A 23,622-nucleotide genomic window follows, 5' to 3' on the forward strand; every position below is an offset into this window, starting at 1 on the left:
CACACACACACACACACGCCCTCCACCGGCGGCTCCGCCTCTGCGCCCTGGTGGCTCCGCTGGCAGCAGCTGGAGGAGGCGGCGGCCAAGGTAGGGGCGGCGTGGGGCGGGCAGGGCGCCCCTGGGCACGTACAGAGCGCTTCGCCTGGCCCCGGGGCATCTCCGGGCCAAGTGGGGGAGCGGGGCGGGGCGGGAGGGTCCGTGCAGAGCCCCCTCCTCTCTCGGCTTGCCTGCCTTTCCGCGTCCCACCCACCCCACGGCCCCGTGCTGCTCTCCTTTCCAGCCCTTCTCGAGCTCCTGGCCATGGGCTGAGCTCTAAAGCCGGCCTGCTCCGGCTTCTGGAGGCTGGAGACCAGCTGAGCGAGACCCGGGCGAGCCGAGGCCCCGGTTGGCCTGCCTTGCACGGTCCCAACGAAGCTCGTGTGGATGCAGGCTTGCAACCTCCGGCAGGTGCCCCGGCATGACGCCTGCCCCGCGGTCACCTTTCCCTCTGGCTGCGCTCCGGCAAGCGCCTTTCCCTGCAGAGCTGCTGTTTGGCTTGGCTGGCGTTTTCCTCTTTCCTCCTCCCGGTCTTTACTTTTAACGCTGCGACTGCCGGCCAAGATCCGGTCGGGGCTCTAATAGGTTCCACACACACTCCCCAATTTTTATTTTTGATTTTTTGGGGGGGCTGTCTTAAAAAAGGCGTCAAAACTGCCAGCTGATCGGAGGCAGCGGGTTCCTGCTAACGAAAAGGAAAAGTTGGCCAGACCTTTGCAACAAACCCTGGTTTGGTGGCTCGGCTTGGACAAGCAGCTGATCTCCAGGTGAGATCCAGAAGGGAGGGAGGGATTTCCTGGGGGTGGCGAGCCTGGCGACGTTTTGCAACTTGTAGAAAAGCAGGACGAATGGCATTGGCTGGGTAGTCTTGATTCAGAGCTTGGGTTCCTAGATCTAGGATCTGGTAGACTGGCTGGCTCAGCTGGGTGAATCTCTCCATTTCCCCCTTGATATTCTAACTTACAGGGGTCCCCAATCTTGGCAAACTTTAAGACTTGTGGACTTTAACTCCCAGAATTCCTCAGCCAGCTTTGCTTTGCAGGCTGAGGAATTCCTGGGAGTTAAAGCCCACAAGTCTTAAAGTTGCCAAGGTTGGAGACCCCTGTTCTAACAGGCAGTCTGGATTGGTGCAAAATAGTGCAGTAAAATATTATTTAATTTCTGGTTAATGTCTGTGGAGCTCCCCAATCATCCAGGTCGTGGTTGTCCCAAATGTGCTTTTTCAAAAGGCGGCTGGACTTTCTTGCTTTTTGTTTTTTTTTACCTTCACAAGACTTCATCCAAGGAACGTCTTCAGTTCCTCTAATAAGTAAGAATGGCAGATGAAGGCAGAATTACTGTGTAGGAGTTTTTCCAATAGATTCATTTTTCGGGATATCCAGCTAGGTGGCAGCACTTATCCAGCCTTGACTGTGCTTGAAAAGCTCAGAAGACTTAGAAAGGAGACCACTAGGAGATTTACTAAGCAAGTGGAAGGTTTGTACACCAGCATGCAAACTTTTAAAGCTTGGAAGGAGCTTTTGTTGGCAAGACCGTCTAGCCGAGCTGGTTCCTGCCTGCCAAGGAAGGGATTTGTGACTCTCTTGAACAGCTGGGGGAGGTGACAAACAGCTGCTTGGCATTTCTTTCCTGGCCTGCTTTGGAAGAGGTCCTACTCTGCAGGGCCAATGGGTACATCTGGAGGCTTTCCTCTAGGCCGGTGATGGAGAACCTATGGCACAAGTGGCACAGGTGGCGCACGAAGTCATATCTGTGGGCACATGAGCGTTGCCCTAGCTCACCTCCAGCGCACATGTGTGGACCGGCCAGCTGATTTTCGGGCCTTCTGGTCCCACTGGAAGTTAGGAAACGAGCCGTTTCCAGCCTCTGGAGGGCCTCGGAGTGGGGGGGGGAGGTGGTTTTCACTCTCCCCTGGCTCCAAGAAAGCCACTGGAGCTGGGGAGGGTGAAAAACAGGCCTACCGGGCCCACCGGGCCATTGTGTGCCAAAAGCGGGGGGAGCGGGGGGTGTCACACGTGCATGCAAGGGGTGCAGGACTCATTGAATTATGGGTGTGGGCACAAACGTGTGCAACCCTCCCTGTTCCCCATCCACGCTCCCCCCCCCGCCCCGCTTTTTGCATGTGACTGCAAACAGGTTAGCCATCACTGCTCTAGGCTATTCTTCCTCCTCTCTGCAGCCAGGCTTTTAACCTCTGTAACAGCTCTTTGATATTTATTATCCAGCTGTGCCATTTTGTGCACCAGTTTCCCCTTATCTGTGAATCTTTGTCTCATTTTTAGCCTTATCCTGAGAGGAAAAATCAACAAAGCTCAGGCCAAACCACCCCCTCCCCCATATTTAAGGGGAAGAAGATACAACCCATTCTTTCCTGGTTGATGGAATCTAACTTCTAACCCAGGTCTTGTGACTTCAACTTGTAAAGACTTTCACAATCTCACAAAGCTGTGAGCTTCACACATCTTACTCAGATCGTACCAGTGCCAAATCCTCAGCCACTGAATGCTTGGACTTTGTGGTTGAGGTCTTGCAAAGAGATCACGCTCCACTTCAGAAAGGCAGTGTCCCGATTTGACCAACATGGTTTAAGGTCAAAACTGTGTGTGCTTTTTTTTTTTTAAATAATTAAGTCCGGTCAGTTTTACCAAGATCAAATGAGACAATTGCTTTCCTCCTCTTGCTCATTTCTCCTGGAGAACGGCTTTTTATTAACCTCCACCTATTTGCAGAAGAGGGAAGTTGTAAAATGTACAGTGCGGCATTTTAAGAAAGTCAACAAGCTGGATTCTTGGTTTACTTTTCAGCTGGTCGAGATGAAAGGAACGTATAGCAAAATGTGTGTAGCTTGGACCCGAATCGGTTGGGGTTTGGCACGCTGGGCTAAGTCACAACTGCAGGTTGAGCGCGGCTGAGAAAAAGCCGAGGACAAAATGTGTGATTTTGCTCGGAGGAGTTTTGGTGCATTGCTGAGGGTTGTGGGTTGAAGCGTGAAGCAATACAGTCCCTGCCTTTTCCCAACAAGGAAATGCTGATCTTTTTTTCAAGAATTTCACATCTTCCCAGAATGAAACCATTTCTGAGTGATCTCAGGGAGGGCAGGGCCATCAATTCAGCTTCTTGTGGGTATTCTTGCCTCCCAACTGTGTTCACACAAGCAGGTTTAGTAGAGGTGGTCCTCAACTTACAACAGTCCATTTAGTGACAAAGGGACACTTCATTTAGTTCAAAATTACAAAAGTGTAACGTTGGAAAAAATGACTTTTTTTTTCTCCACGTGACTGTTGCAACATCCCCACGGTCACATGATCAAAGATTTACTGATGACCACAATTGAGTGCAAAATTTATGTTAAGTGTAACATTTGTTAAGTGAGTTTTGCCTCATTTTATGACATTTCTTGCCATGGTTGTTAAGTGGATCACTGCGGTTGATAAGTTGGGAACTTGGTTGTTAAGTGAACCTGGCTTTCCCGTTGAGTTTGCCTGTCAGAAGGTCGCAAAGGGGATCACATGATCCGGGACACTGCGACCGTCATAAATATCAGTTGCCAAGGGTCTGAATTTTGACCACTGGGATGCTGCAATGGTCGTAAGTGTGAAACAGAGTTATAAGTGTCGTAACTTTGAACGGTCACTCAATGAGCTGTTGTAAGTCAAGGACTCGCACTGTATAAATTGAACAACTAAATAAAATAAACCCATTCTTATTAACCAGCATAATTAGGTAATTCTCAAAGCTGAAAGTGATAGGGAGGAATTGCGGTTTATTTGAGTTTTTCTTCTGTTTGGGGTGATTAAATGCACGGAACGGACACACGTGAGGAGAACTGAACTCCTTTCGAAGCAAAACTGAACTGTCTTTTCATGCTTGATGCCATAAACGCAACTAGATAACATCTCTTAATTTCAGAATGTCATCCAATAGGCAATCATGTCATGGATGAGCAAAGCCTGATGTAAACCAAAAGGCCCGGAGCAGCCCAGAGCACGAAGCTGTGATACATATGACCAAAAGCAAGGTTGTGCTATTTTAAAAATAAGTTACACAACTGCCAGATCTCTTGGCTTGCTAGAATGGCCTTTTCCGAATCCCTAAAATCGGAAATTCAAAGAAGCCTTTGCAGTGCGGATGGCCTGTCGCGCCGGCTATTTGCGTCATCCTCAACCAGAGAGACCACTGGGTGATGTCACTTAATTAAAGCAGCCGGATCTTTAATTTGGCAAAGGATGCTACAAGCGGGAAGAGCTCACACATCCTGCTTTTCTTAGCTTTTCCCCCGTGAAATGCTTTTTCCTGCACAAAGCAAAGCGGCAGTTTCAGGAGACCAGAAAGCTGACAACACACACACATACACACACACACACACACACAGAGGGAACCTAGAAGCCCGCCTTGCTGCTTTCGGTGCGGTGGCTTGTTCTGCCTTTTAACTCTGCCCTCGGGCGCCCTGTGAGCTGCCCCCGTTTTCTCCAAGCCTGCGCCAGCCACCTCTTCCCCAACAAAAAGGGGAGGGGGGAAAGTGGCAGGCTGCAATTGTGGTGTTGTGTAACCATTGGGTAATTCAGTTACCAGGCCAACATTTCCACCAGTGGCAGGGATGCTAGTCAGACCCCCTGACAACCTCCTTGCTCGTCCTTCCCGAAACAGCAGGAGAGCTGGAACCTCTCAGCCGTGGCTTTGGCTTTCTGGGGCGAAGAGGTCAAAGAAAAGCTCTTTAAAGCAGAGGTTCCACCACTGGCAGCGATAGGGAATTAAGCTCTTTGGAAACCTCTTATCTGCATCCTCAGGCAGAGGAGGAAGAAAAGGGGGGGGGTGCCCAGAAAAAGAGCATTGGGCCAAAAATTGGAAGGACAGCTAAATCCAGCCACGGTTGCGTGGTTGAAAAAGTAGGTTAGCAAGCTTAGCCAGGTAGGTCTAAACGTTCCTGGCGTAGCTCTGAGCAATTTGGTAACTTGTCGAAGGGCTTTGATTGGTAGTATGAGAAATCCTCGGTTTAAGACTGGAATTGAGCCTGGAATTACGGTCATAAATTGAGCCAGTTGTGCCGGTTGTTAAGTGAATCACCAGCAGCTTGTGCCCAATTTTACAGCCTTTTTTTTTTTTTTTGCAACAGTCAAGTTCTTGGAAAACCAAAATTCAGTTCGGCAAAACCACTTTAGTCTCACCTGTGGTAGTTCCTCCTTCAAGGAGAGGCAAAAGGGGAAACAATTCTATTGTCCATTTGTCATCGCCGGTGACAGGGTCATGCCTGAATGGAGCTTGCAAAAGTTCCCCGGTGAGCTGGCAAAGAAATATTTAATGCTTGACAGCTTATCTGTGTGCGAGCCTTGCCTTGCCTTGCTGGAGAAACCATGTGCTTTGCGGCTCACACCTGCCCAAGGAGCTCAGGTACCACAGGAATGCGGGACAGTCTTGTGACAGGTTCAAAAGGATTCAGCTAAGAAGGGGCTTTGATGGACAAGTGATTCAGCTCTTAGCCCAGCGGCTTTCATTCAGAAACTGGCAACCTGTAGCCTGGCCAAAGGCGGCATCATTAGCTAATAAAAAGTTCATCTTTAAAGTGCCAGAAAAGAGGATATTAAATAGGTGTCAACTTGTAGAACTGTAATAATGTGTTCTGGGGGGGGAAATGACAGGTTGCATCGATGATTTCTGGGCCTTGTATTAAGCTTCTTGTATGCTTTAACATCCTAGCGGAAGCTGTTCTCTTCCCCCCGGTCATCTTTTCTCAAGGCTAAACATGGTTGCTTCCTTCCGTCTCGCTTTGCAGACCTTGATCTCTAATTCCCACGTCTTCATTGCTTTTTTTCTGCATTTGCCTTGAATGGTTTAAAATGCAGCACCCGGAGCTGAAAGTGACAGGCAATTTCCAGGAACCTCAATCTAGATGGCTGAGGACGTTGGGACCTGCAGTTGACTTCAAGCTTTTCCATAACTTAGAACTACCTGGAATTGAGGGACTTCCCACAAGCAGAGGGCTACTTTGGCATCTCCTTGACTTCATCAGCGCTTGGCTCGTTGGTTCCACCAGTCTCCTGTTCTTTGGGTAGGATCTCTGCCTTCCCACACGATCCGAGGCCAGGGCCCTTTACGACCTGTGGACTTCAACTCCCAGAATTCCTGAGCCAGCCAGTCATTTGCTGGATGCAGTCAAGGAGAAGGAAACAATGGATGGAAACTAATCAAAGAGAGAAGCAACCTGGAACTAAGGAGAAACTTCCTGACAGATCGATTAACCAGTGGAACAGCTTGCCTCCAGAAGTTGCGGGTGCTCCAACGGTGGAGGTTTTCAAGAAGAGACTGGACAGCCATTTGTCTGAAATGACACAGGTCTCCTGCTTGAGCAGGGGGTTGGACTAGAAGATCTCCAAGATCCCTTCCAACTCAGTTATTCTTCCTTCCTTCCTTCCTTCCTTCCTTCCTTCCTTCCTTCCTTCCTTCCTTCCTTCCTTCCTTCCTTCCTTCCCTCCCTCCTCCCTCCCTCCCTCCCTTCCTCTTTTTTCCTCCCCCCCCCTCTCCCTACCTCCCATCTCTTTCTTTCCTTCCTTCCTTCCTTCCTTCCTTCCTTCCTTCCTTCCTTCCTTCCTTCCTTCCTTCCTTCTTTCCTTCCTCATCACTGGAGGTTTTTAAGAAGAGACTGGACAGCCATTTGTCTGAAATGACACAGGTCTCCTGCTTGAGCAGGGGGTTGGACTAGAAGACCTCCAAGGTCCCTTCTAGCTCTATTCAGACTGAGATGCTCCCCAAGTCCTCTGCTTGCAGAATTCTGAGAGCTGCAGTCCACAGGTCGTAAAGGGGCCACAGTTGCTGGCTCCTGGCCTAGGCCCTGCCTTCTGACTGAAGGAAAAAAAAACATGCTTCCAAGCTGGAAACAACCCAAAATTCAGGTCTGTCCAAGACAGGGTGAATAAAAGCTGGGTTAGCTTTCATCAGGCCTGGCTGAAATGAAGTTAGAGCCCGACTGGCTGGCTGTTCATTTCCTGCCTCATTGCAAGTAATTATTTTTACTGGCTTAGAAAGCTGGTGGAGCAACAGAAGGAGAGACCTGGCAGTTGCTTCCTTCGCTTTCTTCCTCCTACCACCGCTATTCCGTTGATTTCCCAAAGGAGGCCCAAAAATGATGAATGCAGAGAACTGACAGCAAAACATCACCACACACTACATACGGGTGTGATAGAGCCAGATTTGTCTCTCATTTTTTGGAGAAAGGAGCAGCAGAGATCTCATCTTGACTCCGAGGACATTTTGCTAGCTTGCAAAGATTTCTAGGCGTTGCTGTCAAACGTCCAGGAATGGGGGGGGGGGGAATGTCAAGGGTCTCTCCAAGAAAAGGAGAGAGGCAATGGTTATCCGACATTATAGGTTTGCATTTATTATGAGTTTTTGATCGAGAATCGAGATGACACCCTTGGAAGGAGAGAAACCTACAGCCTGCAGCTGCCAAAATGCACAACAGAACGAAAAGCCCCTCGTCTGTTCCTAGAATATGCTGGGGTGAAGGACTCGACAGAACCCCATTGCTGGAAGGTCCTTGCACCGCGAAGGGGTGGCAGCCGTAGGCGCAGACAGCCTCCTGCGGGGGTGGCCGTCTCAAGCTGTGCTGGAGACCACGAGTGGCTGTCCACGTGGCTCCGCTCGCTCAGACGGCGAGGAACGAAACGCTGCTCATTTCCAAGCGCAAAAGTGGGAGCGAGGAGACCACGGCTTTGCCTAAATTGAAGCTGCCAGCTCTGCCTAAAGCGAAATGGATTTCAAAGGGCTGCCAGCTGCCCCCGGCGTACCGCTATCCCACGCAGCTCTTTTGAAACCTGCCTTTCCGCAAACAATCTCGGTCTCTGATCAAGAGGCAAGCATTTGGCTTCGAGGCAGAGCCGAAGGATGCTCTGTGCTTTGAGGAATGCACTTTGGGACTGAGGGGTTGGAGCATATTTGGGCTCTGTTGGGAATAAGGTGACGGAATAACGGAGTTGGAAGGGACCTTGGAGGTCTTCTAGTCCAACCTCTTTCCCAAGCAGCAGACCCCATACCAGTGATGGCGAACTTTTTTGCCATTGCATGCCAAAAGTGGAGGGGAGCGTGGGGGGGATTGTGCGTGCGTGTGCCTACACCCATAATCCGCCCCCACATGTGCGTCACCCCCCTCCCCGCTACCCATGCTAGAGCCTCCCTAGGAGCCTGGGGGAGCCAAAACAGCCTCCCCCAACCCCCTGGAGGCCGGAAACGGCCTGTTTGCCAACTAAGAGAGCAAACAACGGGCCTTCCAGTCCCATTGGAAGTTGGCAAATGGGCCGTTTCTAGCCTCCAGAGAGCCTCGGGGGGAGGGGAGGCTGTTTTGCCCCTCCCCAGGCTCCTAGAAAGGCTCTGGAGTCTGGGGAGAGCAAAAAACAGGCCTTCCGCACCCCACCCCATCCCACCCCGGCCCTTCAGAGGTAGGTAACAGCTTGTTTCCCTACTGCCAGTGGGTCCAGAAGGGTCGGGGTGGGGTGGGGTGCGGAAGGCCTGAAAAATCAGCTGGTGGAGCTGAGCTTGCATGCCCACCAATATGGCTATGCGTGCCATAGGTTCGCCATCACGGCCCTCTACCATTTAGGAGAAATGGTAGTCCAGCCTCTTCTTAAAAACCTCCAGTGTTGAAACATCTGCAATTTCTGAAGGCAAGCCGCTCTACTGATTAATTGTTCTCACGGTCAACAAATCTCTCCTTAATTCTAAGTTGAAATCTCTCCTTGATTAGTTTCCATCCATCACTTCTTGTCCTTATCTCAGGTGCTTTGGAGACCCCCTCTTCTCTTTGATAGCCCCTCAAATGTTGGAAGATGTCTATCATGTCATCTATAGCAGGGGTCTCCAACCATGGCAACTTTAAGCCTGGTGGACTTCAACTCCCAGAACCCCCCAGCCAGCAAAGCTGGCTGGGGAATTCTGGGAGTTGAAGTCCACCAGGCTTAAAGTTGCCATGGTTGGAGCCCCTGATCTATAGTCCTTCTCTCAGTTGGACAATACATTCCCAGTTCCTGCAACTGTTCATCATACACTTCAGCCTCCAGTCCCCTAATCATCTTGGTTGCTCCTCTGTGTACTCTGTGCGTGCAAATAGTATTCCGTCATATCTCAAAAGGTTTCCTACTCCACTTTAAGCTTCATAGCCGTTGAGTAGACCTGCACAGTACGTCAGCCCTTGCAGGGGAATATGGTTTTTGTGATCTTTGGGAGGGCAAACTCATCACCTGCCCGCGATGCAGAGATGTCTGCATCCCGGATCGCGACAAGCCAAGATAGACGCTCATTCGACGTGTTAACGTAGAATTTTTCCAGGGGGAGCATTCGCTGCACAACTGTGACGCAGAGACTCACTTTGCCTGTGTCAGCAGCTCCCTCTGGGCTTCCAGTTTGGGGGCTTGAGATCAAACCCTTTTGTTTCGTCTGGGGCTCCTCGTTAATCTTACACCAGGACTTTCCGCTGCCGTCCATCCAAGGTCAACCGTTGAGACGTCGCTTGGGGTGGATGCCTTCCGCTCCTACCCCAATTTCGCATTTCCCATGGAAGAAGGAACCACTTGCTAAATCCTGATAAGATTTTCCTTCTGCCTCTGCTGGGCTGGTTCTTTGTGTGTGTTTGTGTCTCTCTCTCTCTCTCAAATGTCATTGAGTGTGAGTCACAGGGAGATTTCTCCCCCCCCCTTCTCTGACGTGGTTTCAGCAGGTTAACTGGGAGAGGAGAGACGAGACGTGTTTGTGTTTGGATCATCATCTGCACTTCGTGGTTTCTCCGGTGTGAAGTTGAACACCAGGAGACTTTCTCTCTCCCCCTCCAGCTGTGCCGCTTTCCTGCTTGCTTTCTATCCAGAGGTGCCCAAGCCGGCTGCCTGGCTCCGGATCTCCCTACTGGGGCTTGTGGGTAAGTCCAGCTCCTGCACTCCTCACCCTGAGGTCTGCTCTATTCTCAGCCACCAGGGGTGTGGAAGTTGGAGCAGATGACCGTACCTGGATCTCAGGTGGAGATGATGACTCCTACCTTTCCAGCTGGGAAGAGTGCCTTGGTGTAGACGTCCTCAGAATTGTGGTGTTTTCTTTGTGGCCAAGAGGTCTCAGAGGATCTCCTTGGGACCACAATCCCAGGTCTCAAGAGAACTCCGTGGTGTGAACTGACCATGGGGATTTCCCTGGCATGGCTGGCTGGCTCTCAGGCCGTCCCTGAAGCTTGGAGATGGGGGCTCGGGGCTGCGGTGTATCTCTGGGTCTCCCTCGGAACGAGGCATGGGAGGCTGGCGATGCGCATCACGCAGCAAATGGAAACGAGGGCTGAATTGCTCAGCAGGTTATGTAGGAATCCTCCCCCCTTCCAGCCGCTCTGGGCCAGAATGAGTTTTTCCTCCTGCTCGCATCCGTAGCTCGCCTACATTCGAAGGCCAGACCGGGAGCAGGTAATGTTGTGTCCCACGATCTTGTAGAACAGCCTTGGAGGGCAAGCGGGGGTGGGGGGAACCGGGTGGTTTTGCTGGAGGGATTGAGCCTTTGCTCTGGGCCAGGGATCTGAAGGCTGTGTTGGAGGTGGGGGGTTTGCTGTAATTATGGACCACGGATTAAACTGAAGAGGGGTAACTTTTCTTTACCATGTCTGTTGGATTGTCTGTCTGTTGGATTCTTTACGGGTTTGAAATCGAGCTTTGTCAACTGAAGAAATAAAACGGAGCATGTGAGTTTGGGCTTCAAAAAGTGAGGATGCCTGCATGAAGATGAAGGATTTTCGTAAACTTTGGACCAAAGGCATATTTGCTTTTATTTTAAAACCTTCCTTCCTTCCTTCCTTCCTGCCTTCTCTCAACTTCATTTTATCTTTTTTTTTTAATTTGAATTTATATCCCGCCCTTCTCCGAAGACTCAGGGCGGCTTACATTGTGTTAAGCATCTTGTCCCTTCCCTCCTTCCTTCCTTCCTTCCTTCCTTTCTTCCTTCCCTCCCTCCCTCCCTCCCTCCCTCCTTCCTTTCCTTCCTGCCTTCCTTCTTTCCTGCCTGCCTTCTTGCCTTCCTTTCTCTTCTCTCTCCCTCCCTCCCTCCCTTATTTATTATCCTTAATTTCTTGCAAATGCTTGTTCTGTTGTACCTTTGGGAGCAATTCTGTCAGGTTTAATGAGAGGGGAAGGTTGACTTCGGTTGCATTTGTGACCCCCCCACACACACTTTTCTGGAACTTAAAACTCCAGAATTGCCGGATCGATCCCCAGTCTGAACTGAATGCCGTTTCCAGATTTCCCAATCCCTGGGGCACGGAATGTGTGTCTGCACTGTGTGGGCATTTGCCAAGAGGACTCTTGGGGAGAGCTGCGTTTGTGAGATGCTTAGTTTCTCCTGCTTTCCAAAGCCGCTGAATTCCTCTCTGCAGCTTTGCAGGCTGAGGGGAGCTGTGTGTGTGGGGGGGTCTGGACAGCTCATCCTCCTTCCTGTCAGGAGCAAAGAGCAGGTTGATTCGGCACAAGCAGCTGGTGCTGCATCACCCTTCCCTTCCTTGAAAGGGGATAATTATTTAAGGGGAGGGCCCGGTACAAAGCAGGAGGAATTGTGGGGCTGCTCAGCCGGGGAGAGGGCAGAGTCCAGCTGGGAAAATAATATATGCTTTCAGCTTGAGAAATGAGCCCATTCAGCTCCCCAAAGCATCAAACAGAGCTGGAGGCTGCATGTGGGTGCTGGTGCCAGCCAAAGACCGGGATGGGATGGGATGGGGATGGAGAAAGAGATGTCGGTGGCAAATCCATGAGTAAAAATGGACTCCGATCTCCTGTTTACAACACAAGTTTTTTCAGCAGTGTCAAGAAGGTTGCACACCTATTTGCACTATTCAGGTTATCCTGAGGACACAGATAAACCTCCAAGTGGCCTCAACGGCTTTCGGGAAGAATGCAAATGACCAGCTGTCTGCAAGGAGTATAAATCCTTGAATACAAGTGTACAAGAATACAAATCCTTCCATCTTCCACCATTCAGTCAGAACTGAAGAAGCTTCTTGGATGAGAAGTGAAATGCCTTCAAGCAAAAACAAAGTCCAGTTGCCTTTTGAAAAAGCACCTTTGGGACAACCATGACCTGGATGACTTGAGAATCTCCATAGAGAAACAGAAGTTCGCTTCCAAAGGAGAGGATGGAATTGAGCACCATTGAGTCATTTGAAGGCCTTTGCGTACCTCACTCGATCTTGATACTGCAAAATCCAAAGGAGCAACAAATTCAAAGCAAAAGTCAGGATCCTGTTACAGAAGCAGTGGGAGGAGCAAGGCCGAAGATATGGGAGGAGGATCTTCAGCTGATTGCTCAAAAGCTTCAGGAAGCCAGTAATGGCAAATAAAATTCTGACCTGGAATGTCAATGGTTTGAATTCAGCTCAGAAAAGAAGAAAAATATTTCATTATTTGAAACAATTTAAAAATGATGTGATTTGTTTACAAGAGACACATACTAAACTATCAGATCAAAAATACTTAATAAATTCAAAATTAGGTAAACATTTTGTTGCTTCAGCTTTGGATAAGAAAAATGGCATAGTGGTATATTTAAGAAAGGCTATACCAGCTAAGTTAATAGAGGCAGATATTCGTGGAAGATATATTGCTATTGAACTTACATTAGAAACAAAAAAGATTCTTCTGCTGGGTATATATGCACTGAATCAGCAACAAGAAAAATACTACAGAATATTGTATGACAAGTTGATTCTATGGGATTATAGATCGTATATTTTATTAGAAGATTGGAATGGAGTAATTGATACATGAAAGGACAAGAGAATTTCTTCTAAAAAGATACTGCAAAATCCAAGTTTTGGGACCCTGATGCATTCCTGTTCCATGTTGCGCTTTCTGGATGGATTCAAATCACACATGAAAGCTTAAAATAGGTCTGGGAAGTTGGTGGCTCAGTCTGTTGTGGGAATCCAGCCGCTGTATTAGGGATGGACATCGGGCAGAACCACAAAAAATAGACCTTCTCGGTGGTGGCCCCGTTTCTATTCCTGTTGACTCCCCACTCGGTTGCTTTTCCTAAAAATGTGATTTTGTTGGAGGGGAGCGGGGCGGCGGCCAGGGACCCTGAATGGAGATGGAACTGATCAAGTTTATACCTTCTTTTTCCCCTTGTCGGCAGATAAAAATAGATTTTCGATAGCCCTGTCCCAGTTTTTCAACACCCCAGTGGCTGGGGCTTGGGGCACTGGCTTTTCAACACTCCAGTTCTCTTGGAAAAGCTTCTCTTGCAGACCTCAGCCTGTCAGGACTCAGCCAGCTGGTTGTGGACAGGGTTGTTCGTTGCCTCCCTATTCGCCCATGCCAGTCGGTTGGCACAACCTGAATTGCGTGACACTCTGCTGTTCTTTGTTGGGTGGAGGGCACAGATGGGCCTGCAGGTTTTAACACCATAATCAGGCAAATTGCACCCCTCAGTTGAAGTGTGATAACGGCCTGTTTTTAAAAGTGCCATTGCGAGAAGGGAGGTGGGCCCAGCAGCCTTTTAAATACAGGTTGTGGAGGGGGCTTAAATTGCAGCTGTTGGCTTCAAAGAGAGCTCTCGACTTCTCTTGGCTCTGCCCCCGGCCCCTTTCTAGCTCGGCTTCTCTTGAGGATGATATTGAAGAGGTTTGCAGAGTCTGTTTACAGGAGCAAAAACGTAGGGCAGTCCCAGAGATTAGGGGCAGGAGGTGACTGACCAAGCGAGCAAAGAAAGATGAAACAAGAAACTCAGGCCTGAAACGATCAATTATACCTCAACTGAATGTTCCACAAGGTCAACCAAAGCGGAGGATCCCACTCCAAAAAAGTCTTTAAGGATGTCTTTAGGAATTTAAAATGGCTTTTCCATGGCAGCTTTTGATGGGGCTCTGGGGAAGTAGCTACAGTGGCTTTGAAAGAGGAGGGGAGTGTAGACAGCTATGCAGCCTCAAAGTGTGCACTGTATTTTGTTGTTGTTGTGGTTCAGATGCTAAGTTGTGTTGGGCTCTTTGTGACCGCATGGACCACAGCATGCCAGACTCCCCTGTTCTCCGAGTTTGTCCAAATTCATGAATATTAAATTGATGGCACTGGCAATAACAATAGTGCTTAGACTTATTTACCGCTTCATAGTGCTTTACAGCCCCCTTAAAGTGGTTCACAAAGTCAACATATTGACCCCAACAATTGGGATCCTCACCTTGGAAGGATGGAAGGCTGAGTCAACTTTAAGCCGGTCAGGATCGAACTCCTGGCAGTGGGCAGAGTTAGTCTTCAATACTAACTCTAACAACTTCAATACTCTAATCCAGGGGTCTCCAACCTTGGTCCCTTTAAGACTTGTGGACTTCAACTCCCAGAGTCCCTCAGCCAGCAAAGCTGGCTGAGGAACTCTGGGAGTTGAAGTCCACAAGTCTTAAAGGGACCAAGGTTGGAGACCCCTGCTCTAACCGCTGGGCCACCATGGCTCCTAAACACTATCTAACCCTCTCATCCTCTTCCTCCCCTTCTCCTTTTTGCCTTCCATCTTTCCCAACATCCGGGTCTTCTCCAATGAGTCGTCACTTCCCATATGGTGGCCAAAGTATTTGAGCTTCAGCTTCAGGAACTGTCTTTCCAAAGGACCGTCAGGGTTGAGTGCAAAGCGTTGGCCAACCCAGCTTTCTTCGCTTTGATTCCTTTCTTTACCACCCCTTGCCTTTTATGGGTCCCAGAGGCTCCCTAGTCTGGAAGCAAGGCTGCCAAGTATAGACTCCAGGAGCTGTCCAGGGTGCTCCAAAGTTTCTGGAGCATTTCTTCATTTCAAGCTCCATTTGATCTTATCCCTCCTGCCAGCCAGGGAGGGTAGATTGGTAGCAACAGATCTGGAATCTGATTAGGAAGTTGTTGGATGTGAGCTGGAAAGGAAGCTTTTAAAACAGGTGATGTTTCCAATTGCCAGCAACTCTGAGTGCCAAATTCTGCCTTGCCCTTAAGAACCTCTGTACAGGTAGTCCTCGACCTTTAACGGTTCGTTTAGTGACCGTTCCAAGTTTTAACAGCACTGAAAAAAAGCGACATGACTGTTTTTCACACTTACGACCATTTCGGCATCCCCCATGGGTTTACATTTGGATGCTCGACAATTGACTCACATTTATGACGGTTGCAGTGCCCTGGAGTCACATGATCCCCTTATGCGACCTTCGGACAAACAAAGTCAACAGGGAAATCAAGTTCACTTAACGACTGTGTTACTGACTTAACAACTGCAGTGATTCACTTAGTGGCAAGAAAGATTGTAAAACAGGACAAAATTCACTTAACAGCTGTCTTGCTTAGCAGAAATTTGGGGCTCAATTGTGGTTGTAAGTCAAGGACCATCCATAAATGTCCATAGGGTTTAAATCAGGGGTAGTCAACCTTTTTATACCTACCGCCCACTTTTGCATCTCTGTTAGTAGTAAAATTTTCTAACCACCCACCGGTTCCACAGTAATGCGCCGTGTATCATCGTCTGCGCATGCCTCTCGCGCATTGTGGATTGAGTTTGGGGTGGGTGCCAGCTACCATCTCCGCTTGTCTGTTACAGCTGGGTGGTGTGAGGGGAGATGCGCGAGCTATTCTGGGACGAGGATCTTTTGTTTGCGGTCGCGCTATAACGCCATTTAGTTTCACTTACATAACATGAACTAAACTTATGCGCGGGCGATACAAATAATATATTTTCAGAAATTTAAATTGTCATGGGGAATTTTATGAAAACCTAATGAAAATGTTTTTAAATAATGCTATGAACATTTTTTTAAAAGTCAATTAAATTAAAAAAAAGGAAAGTGCTTCAATATCGGACAAAACCCCTACCGCCCACCATGAAAGCTGGAATGCCCACTAGTGGGCGGTAGGGACCAGGTTGACTACCACTGGTTTAAATGATTAACCACAATTAATTGCTCTATGTGTTGTTGTTTTTCCAGGAGCCTTCAAGCATGCTGGCCAAAGAGGAGTTTTGATCTAGAACATGGCTTGTTGCTGGTGGCCTCCAGCCTTCCTCGAAAAGGGAATTTGAGACCTTCACTATCTATATTCTGGCACCTTCACAGGAACCATGGAGGTGGTTGATGTCCCGGTGGGAAACCTCATTGACTTTGACTCTGAACCGTCTACCACGGACACCTCCGAGTCGGTCCCCACTGGCCCCTCGACCACTAACGGCCATGCAGGGCTGGATTGCCGCGAGGCAGGCCCTGCGGCCGAGGAGAGCGATGCCACCGAATCGGCCGACAGTGAGAACGACACGACCGACTCGCCCACCCACCCGAGCTGGAACAACCACCGACGCTCTTCCTCGGAGTCCTACTCGTCCAACCACAGCATGGAGTCCACTCGGGGGGAAGTGGCGGCTGAACAGCGGGAGTTCGTGAGCCAATACGTGGAGAAGATCTTCACCGGTGGGTGAGTGTTGCGGGAGACCCCGTGGGACCCTGGAAGGGGGACGGAGGGATGAGGGGGAGTTCTAAACTTCCAACTCCGCTCTGCAGATTCTGACGCAGGTAGTCCTTGACTTTACGGGCAAAATTTCAGTTGCTAAGTGAGACCATTGTTAAGTGAACGTTGCCCCATTTTTATGACCTTTCTTGCCACAGTCCTTAAGCGAACCACTGCAGTCATTAATTTAGTACCATGGTTGTTAAGTGAACCTAGCTTCCCCGTTAACTTTGCTGGCTGGAACGACACAAAACGGGTTCACCTGGAATATGGCAACTGTCATAAATATGAGCCGGTTGCCAAGCATCCGAATTTTGATCACGTGACCCTGGGGATGCTGCAATGGGCGTAAGTGTGAAAAACGGTCGTAAGTCGTTTTATTCAGTGCCTTCGTACTTTGGAACGGTCACTTAACGAACTTCTGTAATGTGAGGACTTCTTGTAATTGTGTTATGGGCAAACAAGGCAGCCCTTTTCTGATTTCCTAGCCCAGTTTGTTCCATTGTCAAATAGCTCATCCTGTCTTGGGCCCTTCCAATGCAAACCCTAAGCTCAGGGCCTCCCTTGCCCCCCCCCCAACCATCTGGACTTTCTTCCTCCCCTTGGATTCCAGCTTCTCCTTGCAGGATCTTTGCCCCTTTCGTGTGCAGCTCAGTAACAATGCACACCTTTCGTTCCCTCTAACACAGCCGGCTGCTCCAACCTTAGCAACTTTCAGACTTGGGGACTTCAACTCCCAGCTTTGCTGGCTGAGGAACTCTGGGAGTTGAAGTCCGCAAGACTTAAAGTTGCTAATGTTGGAGCATCCAGCGTCCAACCGTGGCAACTTTCAGACTTGGGGACTTGATAATGAAGTCCCCACCAAGGCCTGGTGTGTGTGTGTGTGTGTGGGGGGGCGCCCTGGCATTGTTAGCTGGGAGGGCGATTTTCCTCCCGCCAAGTCGAGCACGATGGAAGCGCCGCCATGTGTGGCCAGCCACGTGATCCCAACTGCTGGATCTTTGCTTTGATCACGTCTGTGCCGGCAGGAGATTCGATGCCGTTTGACAGGTGAAGGGAGAGGGGAACATTTTTATGATTGTCTCGGGAAACGCCAGCAAGGGGAGCAGGGCAGCCTCGCTGGAAGAGGAGCAGGGCAGGAAAAGCGGCTTTTATCTTTAAAAAAAAAAAGAGCGCAGAGAAAAATGACACGACCCAGGGTATTTTGAAAAGGCAGGAAAATGACTGGCTTTGTTCCTCTCCCGGGTGATAGAGATGAGTTGATCTCTCCAGGATCCATCTTCCGTCCACCCCCCACCCCCAAAAAAACCCCATCACAGGAGTGAAATGCTCCCGGATCAGACCGGATTGCACGATCCGGTAACGATTGTGGCCGGTAGTTCGGCGATCCGGTAGCAATGGCGGACCGAAGCTCTGCCCACCCGCCCAGATGTCATTACTTCCTGGTTATAACGCTTAGCAACTGACTCGTATTTACGACGGTTGCAGTGTCCCGGGGTCATGTGACACCATTTAGTGACCTTCTTGACAAGCAAAATCAACAGGGAAACCAGATTCACTTAACAAACGTGCTGTTAATTTAACCGCTGCAGTGATTCACTTAACAACCGTGGCACGAAAAGTTGTAAAACGGGACAAAATTCACTTAAGAAATGTTTGGCTTAGCAACAAACATTGTGGTTGTAAATCGAGGAATATCTACAGTGCTTTTTTCCTTCAAAAGGCAAATAGAATAGAATAGAATGGAATAGAATAGAATAGAATAGAATAGAATAGAAAAATATGGAATGGAATGGAATATAGAATAGAATAGAACAGGACAGGACAGGACAGGACAGGACAGAACAGAACAGAACAGAACAGAACAGAACAGAACAGAATAGAATAGAATAGAATAGAAAAATATGGAATGGAATGGAATATAGAATAGAATAGAATAGGACAGGACAGGACAGGACAGGACAGAACAGAACAGAACAGAACAGAACAGAACAGAACAGAACAGAACAGAATAGAATAGAATAGAAAAATATGGAATGGAATGGAATATAGAATAGAATAGAACAGGACAGAACAGAACAGAACAGAACAGAACAGAACAGAATAGAAAAATATGGAATGGAATGGAATATAGAATAGAATAGAACAGGACAGGACAGGACAGAACAGAACAGAACAGAACAGAATAGAATAGAATAGAATAGAATAGAAAAATATGGAATGGAATGGAATATAGAATAGAATAGAACAGAACAGGACAGGACAGGACAGGACAGAACAGAACAGAACAGAACAGAACAGAACAGAACAGAATAGAATAGAATAGAATAGAATAGAATAGAATAGAATTTTTTATTGGCCAAGTGTGATTGGACACACAAGGAATTTGTCTTTGGTGCAGATGCTCTCAGTGTACATAAAAGAAAAGATACCTTCATCAAGAATCATAAGGTACAACACTTAATAATAGTCACCTTGTCTTTTGAAGCAAAAAAAAAAACCAAAACCAAACCACCTTTGGGACAATTATGACCTGGATGACCGAGAATCTGCACAGACATTTAACTCCTTGTACTTCCTGCCTGATGATTCGGGAGCCAATGGCAGGGCAGATTTGGTAGCTCCTGTCAGCCACCTTTGGCTCAGATATATTAAAAAAAAAATCCCACTGAAACTCAGCAAAGCCTGCGGCATTCTGAGTCACCCAGGTCTGAATTAATGCGATGGAAGTTGAGCGACGAGGGAAGGAAGGCTGGCTTGGCTTCCTTGCCTGCTCGGAGGCCGGTTGGGTTCTGGAGCTATCCAGAATATTCCCTGTGCAACTTGCACTCGGACGCCACCAAAAATGGGGGGGGGGGTTTGCCCTCTCTCTGCAGAAGCGGGAAAGATGCAATGCTTTGGAGCAAAGCTTTTAATGTGAAATGTTAAAGAATTGATTGAATAAGAAAGCCGGTAGCCCAAGGCAATATTTCTCCACTGTGCACCTTAACATCCTGTCTCCATGGATAAGTCATTTAATTCCTCATTTTATTTCAAGCAACTTAACCGAAAGATCTGCAGTTTTAGCCAATTATTTTGGGAGACAAGCAGTTCCTGCAAGCCCATTGGAACGGGGTTATGCCTGGACTCTGGTTAGATTTTTTGAGCCAACTAGATCCTTCTAAAGGACAACAGAAACAAACAAGGGTTTTTCTGTTCACTTTCTGTGAACACAAATCCATTCATTCATTCTCCACGGTGGAAAGACCTAGACTTGACAGATGCCAAGGTCTTCACCGTTCCTTTGCTGGAGAAAAATATCTTCAAAGTGGCTTCTGTATGTTGGAAATGAATTTCATCCCACAAAACTTGGGTCGATGAAAGCAAAGAGATTTTATTTTTTTTAAAAATCACAAAAGCAATTTTGCAAAAATAGGGTGGATATCCCAGCAGATCTCAACAGAGGAGTTTGAGCCAGGAAGCCACACCTGAAATGTCAAAAGCACTACATTTTATAGTTCCTTAGCCCGACTGCCCCCCATGCCCCTCCTAAAAGGTAAAGGTTCCCCTCGCACATACGTGCTAGTCGTTCCTGACTCTAGGGGGCAGTGCTCGTCTCCGTTTCAAAGCCGAAGAGCCAGCGCTGTCCGAAGACGTCTCCGTGGTCATGTGGCCGGCATGACTCAACGCCAAAGGCGCACGGAACGCTGTTCCCTTCCCACCAAAGGTGGTCCCTATTTTTTCTACTTGCATTTTTACGTGCTTTCGAAACTGCTAGGTTGGCAGAAGCTGGGACAAGTAACGGGAGCTCACCCCGTTACACGGCAGCACCAGGGATTCGAACTGCTGAGCTGCTGACCTTTCGATTGACAAGCTCATCGTAGCCCCTGAGTTGTAGCCCCTGAGCCACCTCGTCCCTCCTACATCCCCTCCTACATCCCCACTAATCCCTCCTACATCCCCACTAATCCGCTATGCCTTCAGAGTCAACATCATCTTTTTCTCTGATTTCATGTTCATCAACACCTCCCTATTACTACCCATAAAATATTTTGCAAGCATGGCTCTTCCTTATCTCTACCGCCCTGGCATTAAGGAATTCCCCTTTAGCTGGGTCTCTTTCTAACAGGCCTCAAACAAAGAAGATTTATTCTAACACAACATTGTTACATAGTGGTACTCTTTCAGCATACCTTTTCTCCAACTATCTTAAAGCAGAATAATGTCTAACAAATTTAAGAGAGTAAAAGAACTGGAAGGGACCCTGCAGGTCATCCAGTCCACCCCCCTGCCTAAGCAAAATTGAATCTCCACTTATATGCATTTATAACCATACTATTTTATTTTTGAATTTTCTTATACCCTACATGGATAGCATGGATAGCCCCCGCACCCATTATGATTAAAATATATCCTGGAAACGCCACTATCATGGCAAGTTCAGGAAAAAGGCCACACCCCAGGGATGCTAATATTTCTGTAATAAAGGCAAGGGTCCTATGGAACAGCCAGCTTCCTGCTGGAACTGTGTTTTTCTCACAACTTTAAGAAGGGTGGAATTTAACTGCCAGAATTCTGTGCTGGCTGGGGAATTCTGGGAGTTGAAGCCTACTCCCTTTAAAGTTGTCATGGTTGAGAAACACCGCTTTGGAAGCCCTTTTATCCACTGGTTTTATTCCAGAATAGAGAGTTGTTCTGGAGCAGGGGTCTCCAACCTTGGCAACTTTAAGACTTGTGGACTTTAACTCCCAGAATTCTGTCCATAAGTCTTAAAGTTGTCAAGATTGGAGACCCCTTGTTCTAATGCTCCTTATGCCTACAATGCAAGCTTACTGTTTGCTCCATGGTCACTGAGTTAATTTATTTGTATATGCTACCTTACTATTACTATGGATGTTTTAATTTCCTGGATGCTGCTGCAAGCAAGCTGCGTATAAGTGTAATAAATAAAATTCACCGGACAAGAGCTCTCTTTTTGCAGCTGGGTTGTGTTGTTTTTTTTTTAAAACTCGTGGAATTGAGGTTGAGGATGAATAACCCCAGCCAACTTCCTGTCTGTTCTGGTGCCTTTGGGAAACCTGTTTATTTACCATGGCAGAAGACACGACCCCAGAGTCACACAATTTTCTCTTTGTTTTGAGTCAATAGATAAAGGCTGGTCCTGTGGTTTCTGAGGATGGGGGTTTACCTGGCGATACCTTGCAGGCATCCCGTATCTTTTAAGGAAAGGATGAATGAAATTTTGCGGGCCACCTGGTGCCTTTGAAAGTTGGGATATGGGAGAGGGTCATTTGCAGAGAAACCTTCATTGTTGGTCTGTAGCAGGGGTCAGCAACCTGCGGCTCTTGAGCCGCACGTGGCTCTTTCACCCCTCTGCTGCTACGGTTCCCTGTCACTCAAAATATGTGTCACAGCCGCCAACGTGTGACACCTGCCGGCATGTGATTTATTGAGCTTTTCAACCCCCGGTAGGCCAGCCATGGATAAATCCAAGAAAAGAAAAGTTTCAGAAGAAAACAGAACTTTTAATTCAACTACATAGGCTAGTTTTGTGGCCGCTCAAAAAATAGTCAGGCACGGGAAGGGTTTTGTGGCTCCTGGTGTTTTCTTTTCTGTGGGAAAAGGGTCCAAATGGCTCTTTGAGTGTTTAAGGTTGCAGACCCCTGATTGTAGGAATTTCAGTTCTTTCTGCTTCAAGAGCCCAACTTCATAGAGGTAGCCACGAATAAGAAGGGGTCAACCTATTTTCCAAAACACCTGAAGGCAGGACAAGAAGCAACGGATGGCAGGCAGGAGGTCAGTCTGCAGTCTGGAAGCAGATATTTCTATTTATAGGCGTGCAAGGTGTGATTGTGTTTGTATGTGATTTCAGAGAGGAGTTTGACCAAGAGGAGCAAGCCAGATTCGGGGAGCTGTGCAGCGGCGAGAACACAAAAGGCAGAGAGTGGTTCGCCAGATACGTCAGCGCCCAGGTAAGAAAGCATTTTGGATCAAACCGCTTTGCTAAATCTGGAATCCTGTAGATCTTGGGGACTGCGCCTGGCTTGCCATTGGCAGGCCTCCTGCAATTCCAGCCTGCCTCAGAACTTGGTAAGAGTCCCTGTGAACCTCCATGGAAAAGTATAGTGTACCATCTTGATATTCCTAACTCCGTCCGTTGTCGGTTCCTTCACAGCGCTGCAATTCCAAGTGTGTCTCCGAGCAGACTTTCTATCGTCTGGTGCAGTCCTTTGCCGTTGTGCTGTTTGAGTGAGTAATGCCAGGCATCTTGGGAGGGTGTGTGTGTGTGTGTGTGTGTGTGTGTGTGTGTGTTTCAGCAGGGCTTAATTCAGTAGACTTTCAGCCCAGCCAGATCCACCAAATATTTTGGGCTAGATTTCCTTAAATCCCTGATCCTCTGAGCATTCTCTCTCTCCCCCCTCCTCTCTTTCTCTCTTTCTCTCTCTCTTTCTCTGTCTCTCTCTCTCTGGCTGTCTCTTTGTCTCTCTCTCTCTCTCTCTCTCTGTGTCTCTGTCTGTTTGTCTGTCTGTCTTTGTCTCTCTGTCTCTTTCTCTTTGTCTCTCTCTCTCTCTCTTTCTTTCTCTGTCTCTTTCTCTTTCTCTGTCTTTCTCTGCCTCTCTGTTTCTCTCTCACTGTGTCTCTGTGTCTCTCTCTGTCTCTGTCTCTGTCTCTCTCTCTGTCTCTGTCTCTCTCTCTCTCTCACACACACACTTTCATTTTGGCTCTGTAATTCATTTCTTGGAATGGCCCTGGGCCCTTCTCCTCCACAAAGCACAGAATCATAGAATTACGGGGTTTGGAAGATCAGGGGCCCTCAAATCCAGTTGAGGTGGGTGGACCTCAACTCCTAGAATTCCCCAGCCAGCTTGAGAAAGGCGGCTCTCCAACTCAACCCTCTGCAAAATGCAGGGAAACCAATTTTTTGAGCCACGCTCCCTGAAGTGTCTGTCCGTTCCCTCCACCCCCCTTTTCACCAACTTTTCTCTTTGGCTTTGTAGATGCTACCAGATGGATGACTTCAGCCCTGCTAAAAACCTGATGACCATGTGCTTTACTTACTATTATATTGGTAAGTGCAGCAAAAGCCGAATAGGAGGAGTGGTTTGCCTCCAGCAGCAGCTATGGGTCTTCCCAGAAGTAGTGTTTTTTTTTTTAATTAAGA

The 23,622-nt window shown here is 48.2% G+C and overlaps 1 protein-coding gene across 5 annotated transcripts in view; it reads left to right on the forward strand.

Moving 5' to 3' along the window:
- Positions 1-484: 484 nt before the first annotated feature.
- Positions 485-23,622, forward strand: part of KIAA0513 (KIAA0513 ortholog) — a 38,293-nt gene continuing 15,155 nt past the window's right edge. For 4 of the 5 annotated variants that reach the window (XM_058155483.1, XM_058155482.1, XM_058155484.1 and 1 more), the window contains exons 1-5: positions 9,767-9,937; positions 15,971-16,448; positions 22,333-22,432; positions 22,636-22,709; positions 23,459-23,529. In XM_058155483.1, the coding sequence (XP_058011466.1) occupies positions 16,102-16,448; positions 22,333-22,432; positions 22,636-22,709; positions 23,459-23,529 (592 nt within the window). In that variant the 5' untranslated portion in view covers positions 9,767-9,937; positions 15,971-16,101. Of the gene's footprint in view, positions 807-9,766; positions 9,938-15,970; positions 16,449-22,332; positions 22,433-22,635; positions 22,710-23,458; positions 23,530-23,622 lie in introns of those variants that run through there. The other variant, XM_058155486.1, reaches the window with a different exon arrangement.

This window comes from Ahaetulla prasina, chromosome 12 (genome assembly GCF_028640845.1).
Source record: "Ahaetulla prasina isolate Xishuangbanna chromosome 12, ASM2864084v1, whole genome shotgun sequence".
NCBI lineage: Eukaryota > Metazoa > Chordata > Lepidosauria > Squamata > Colubridae > Ahaetulla > Ahaetulla prasina.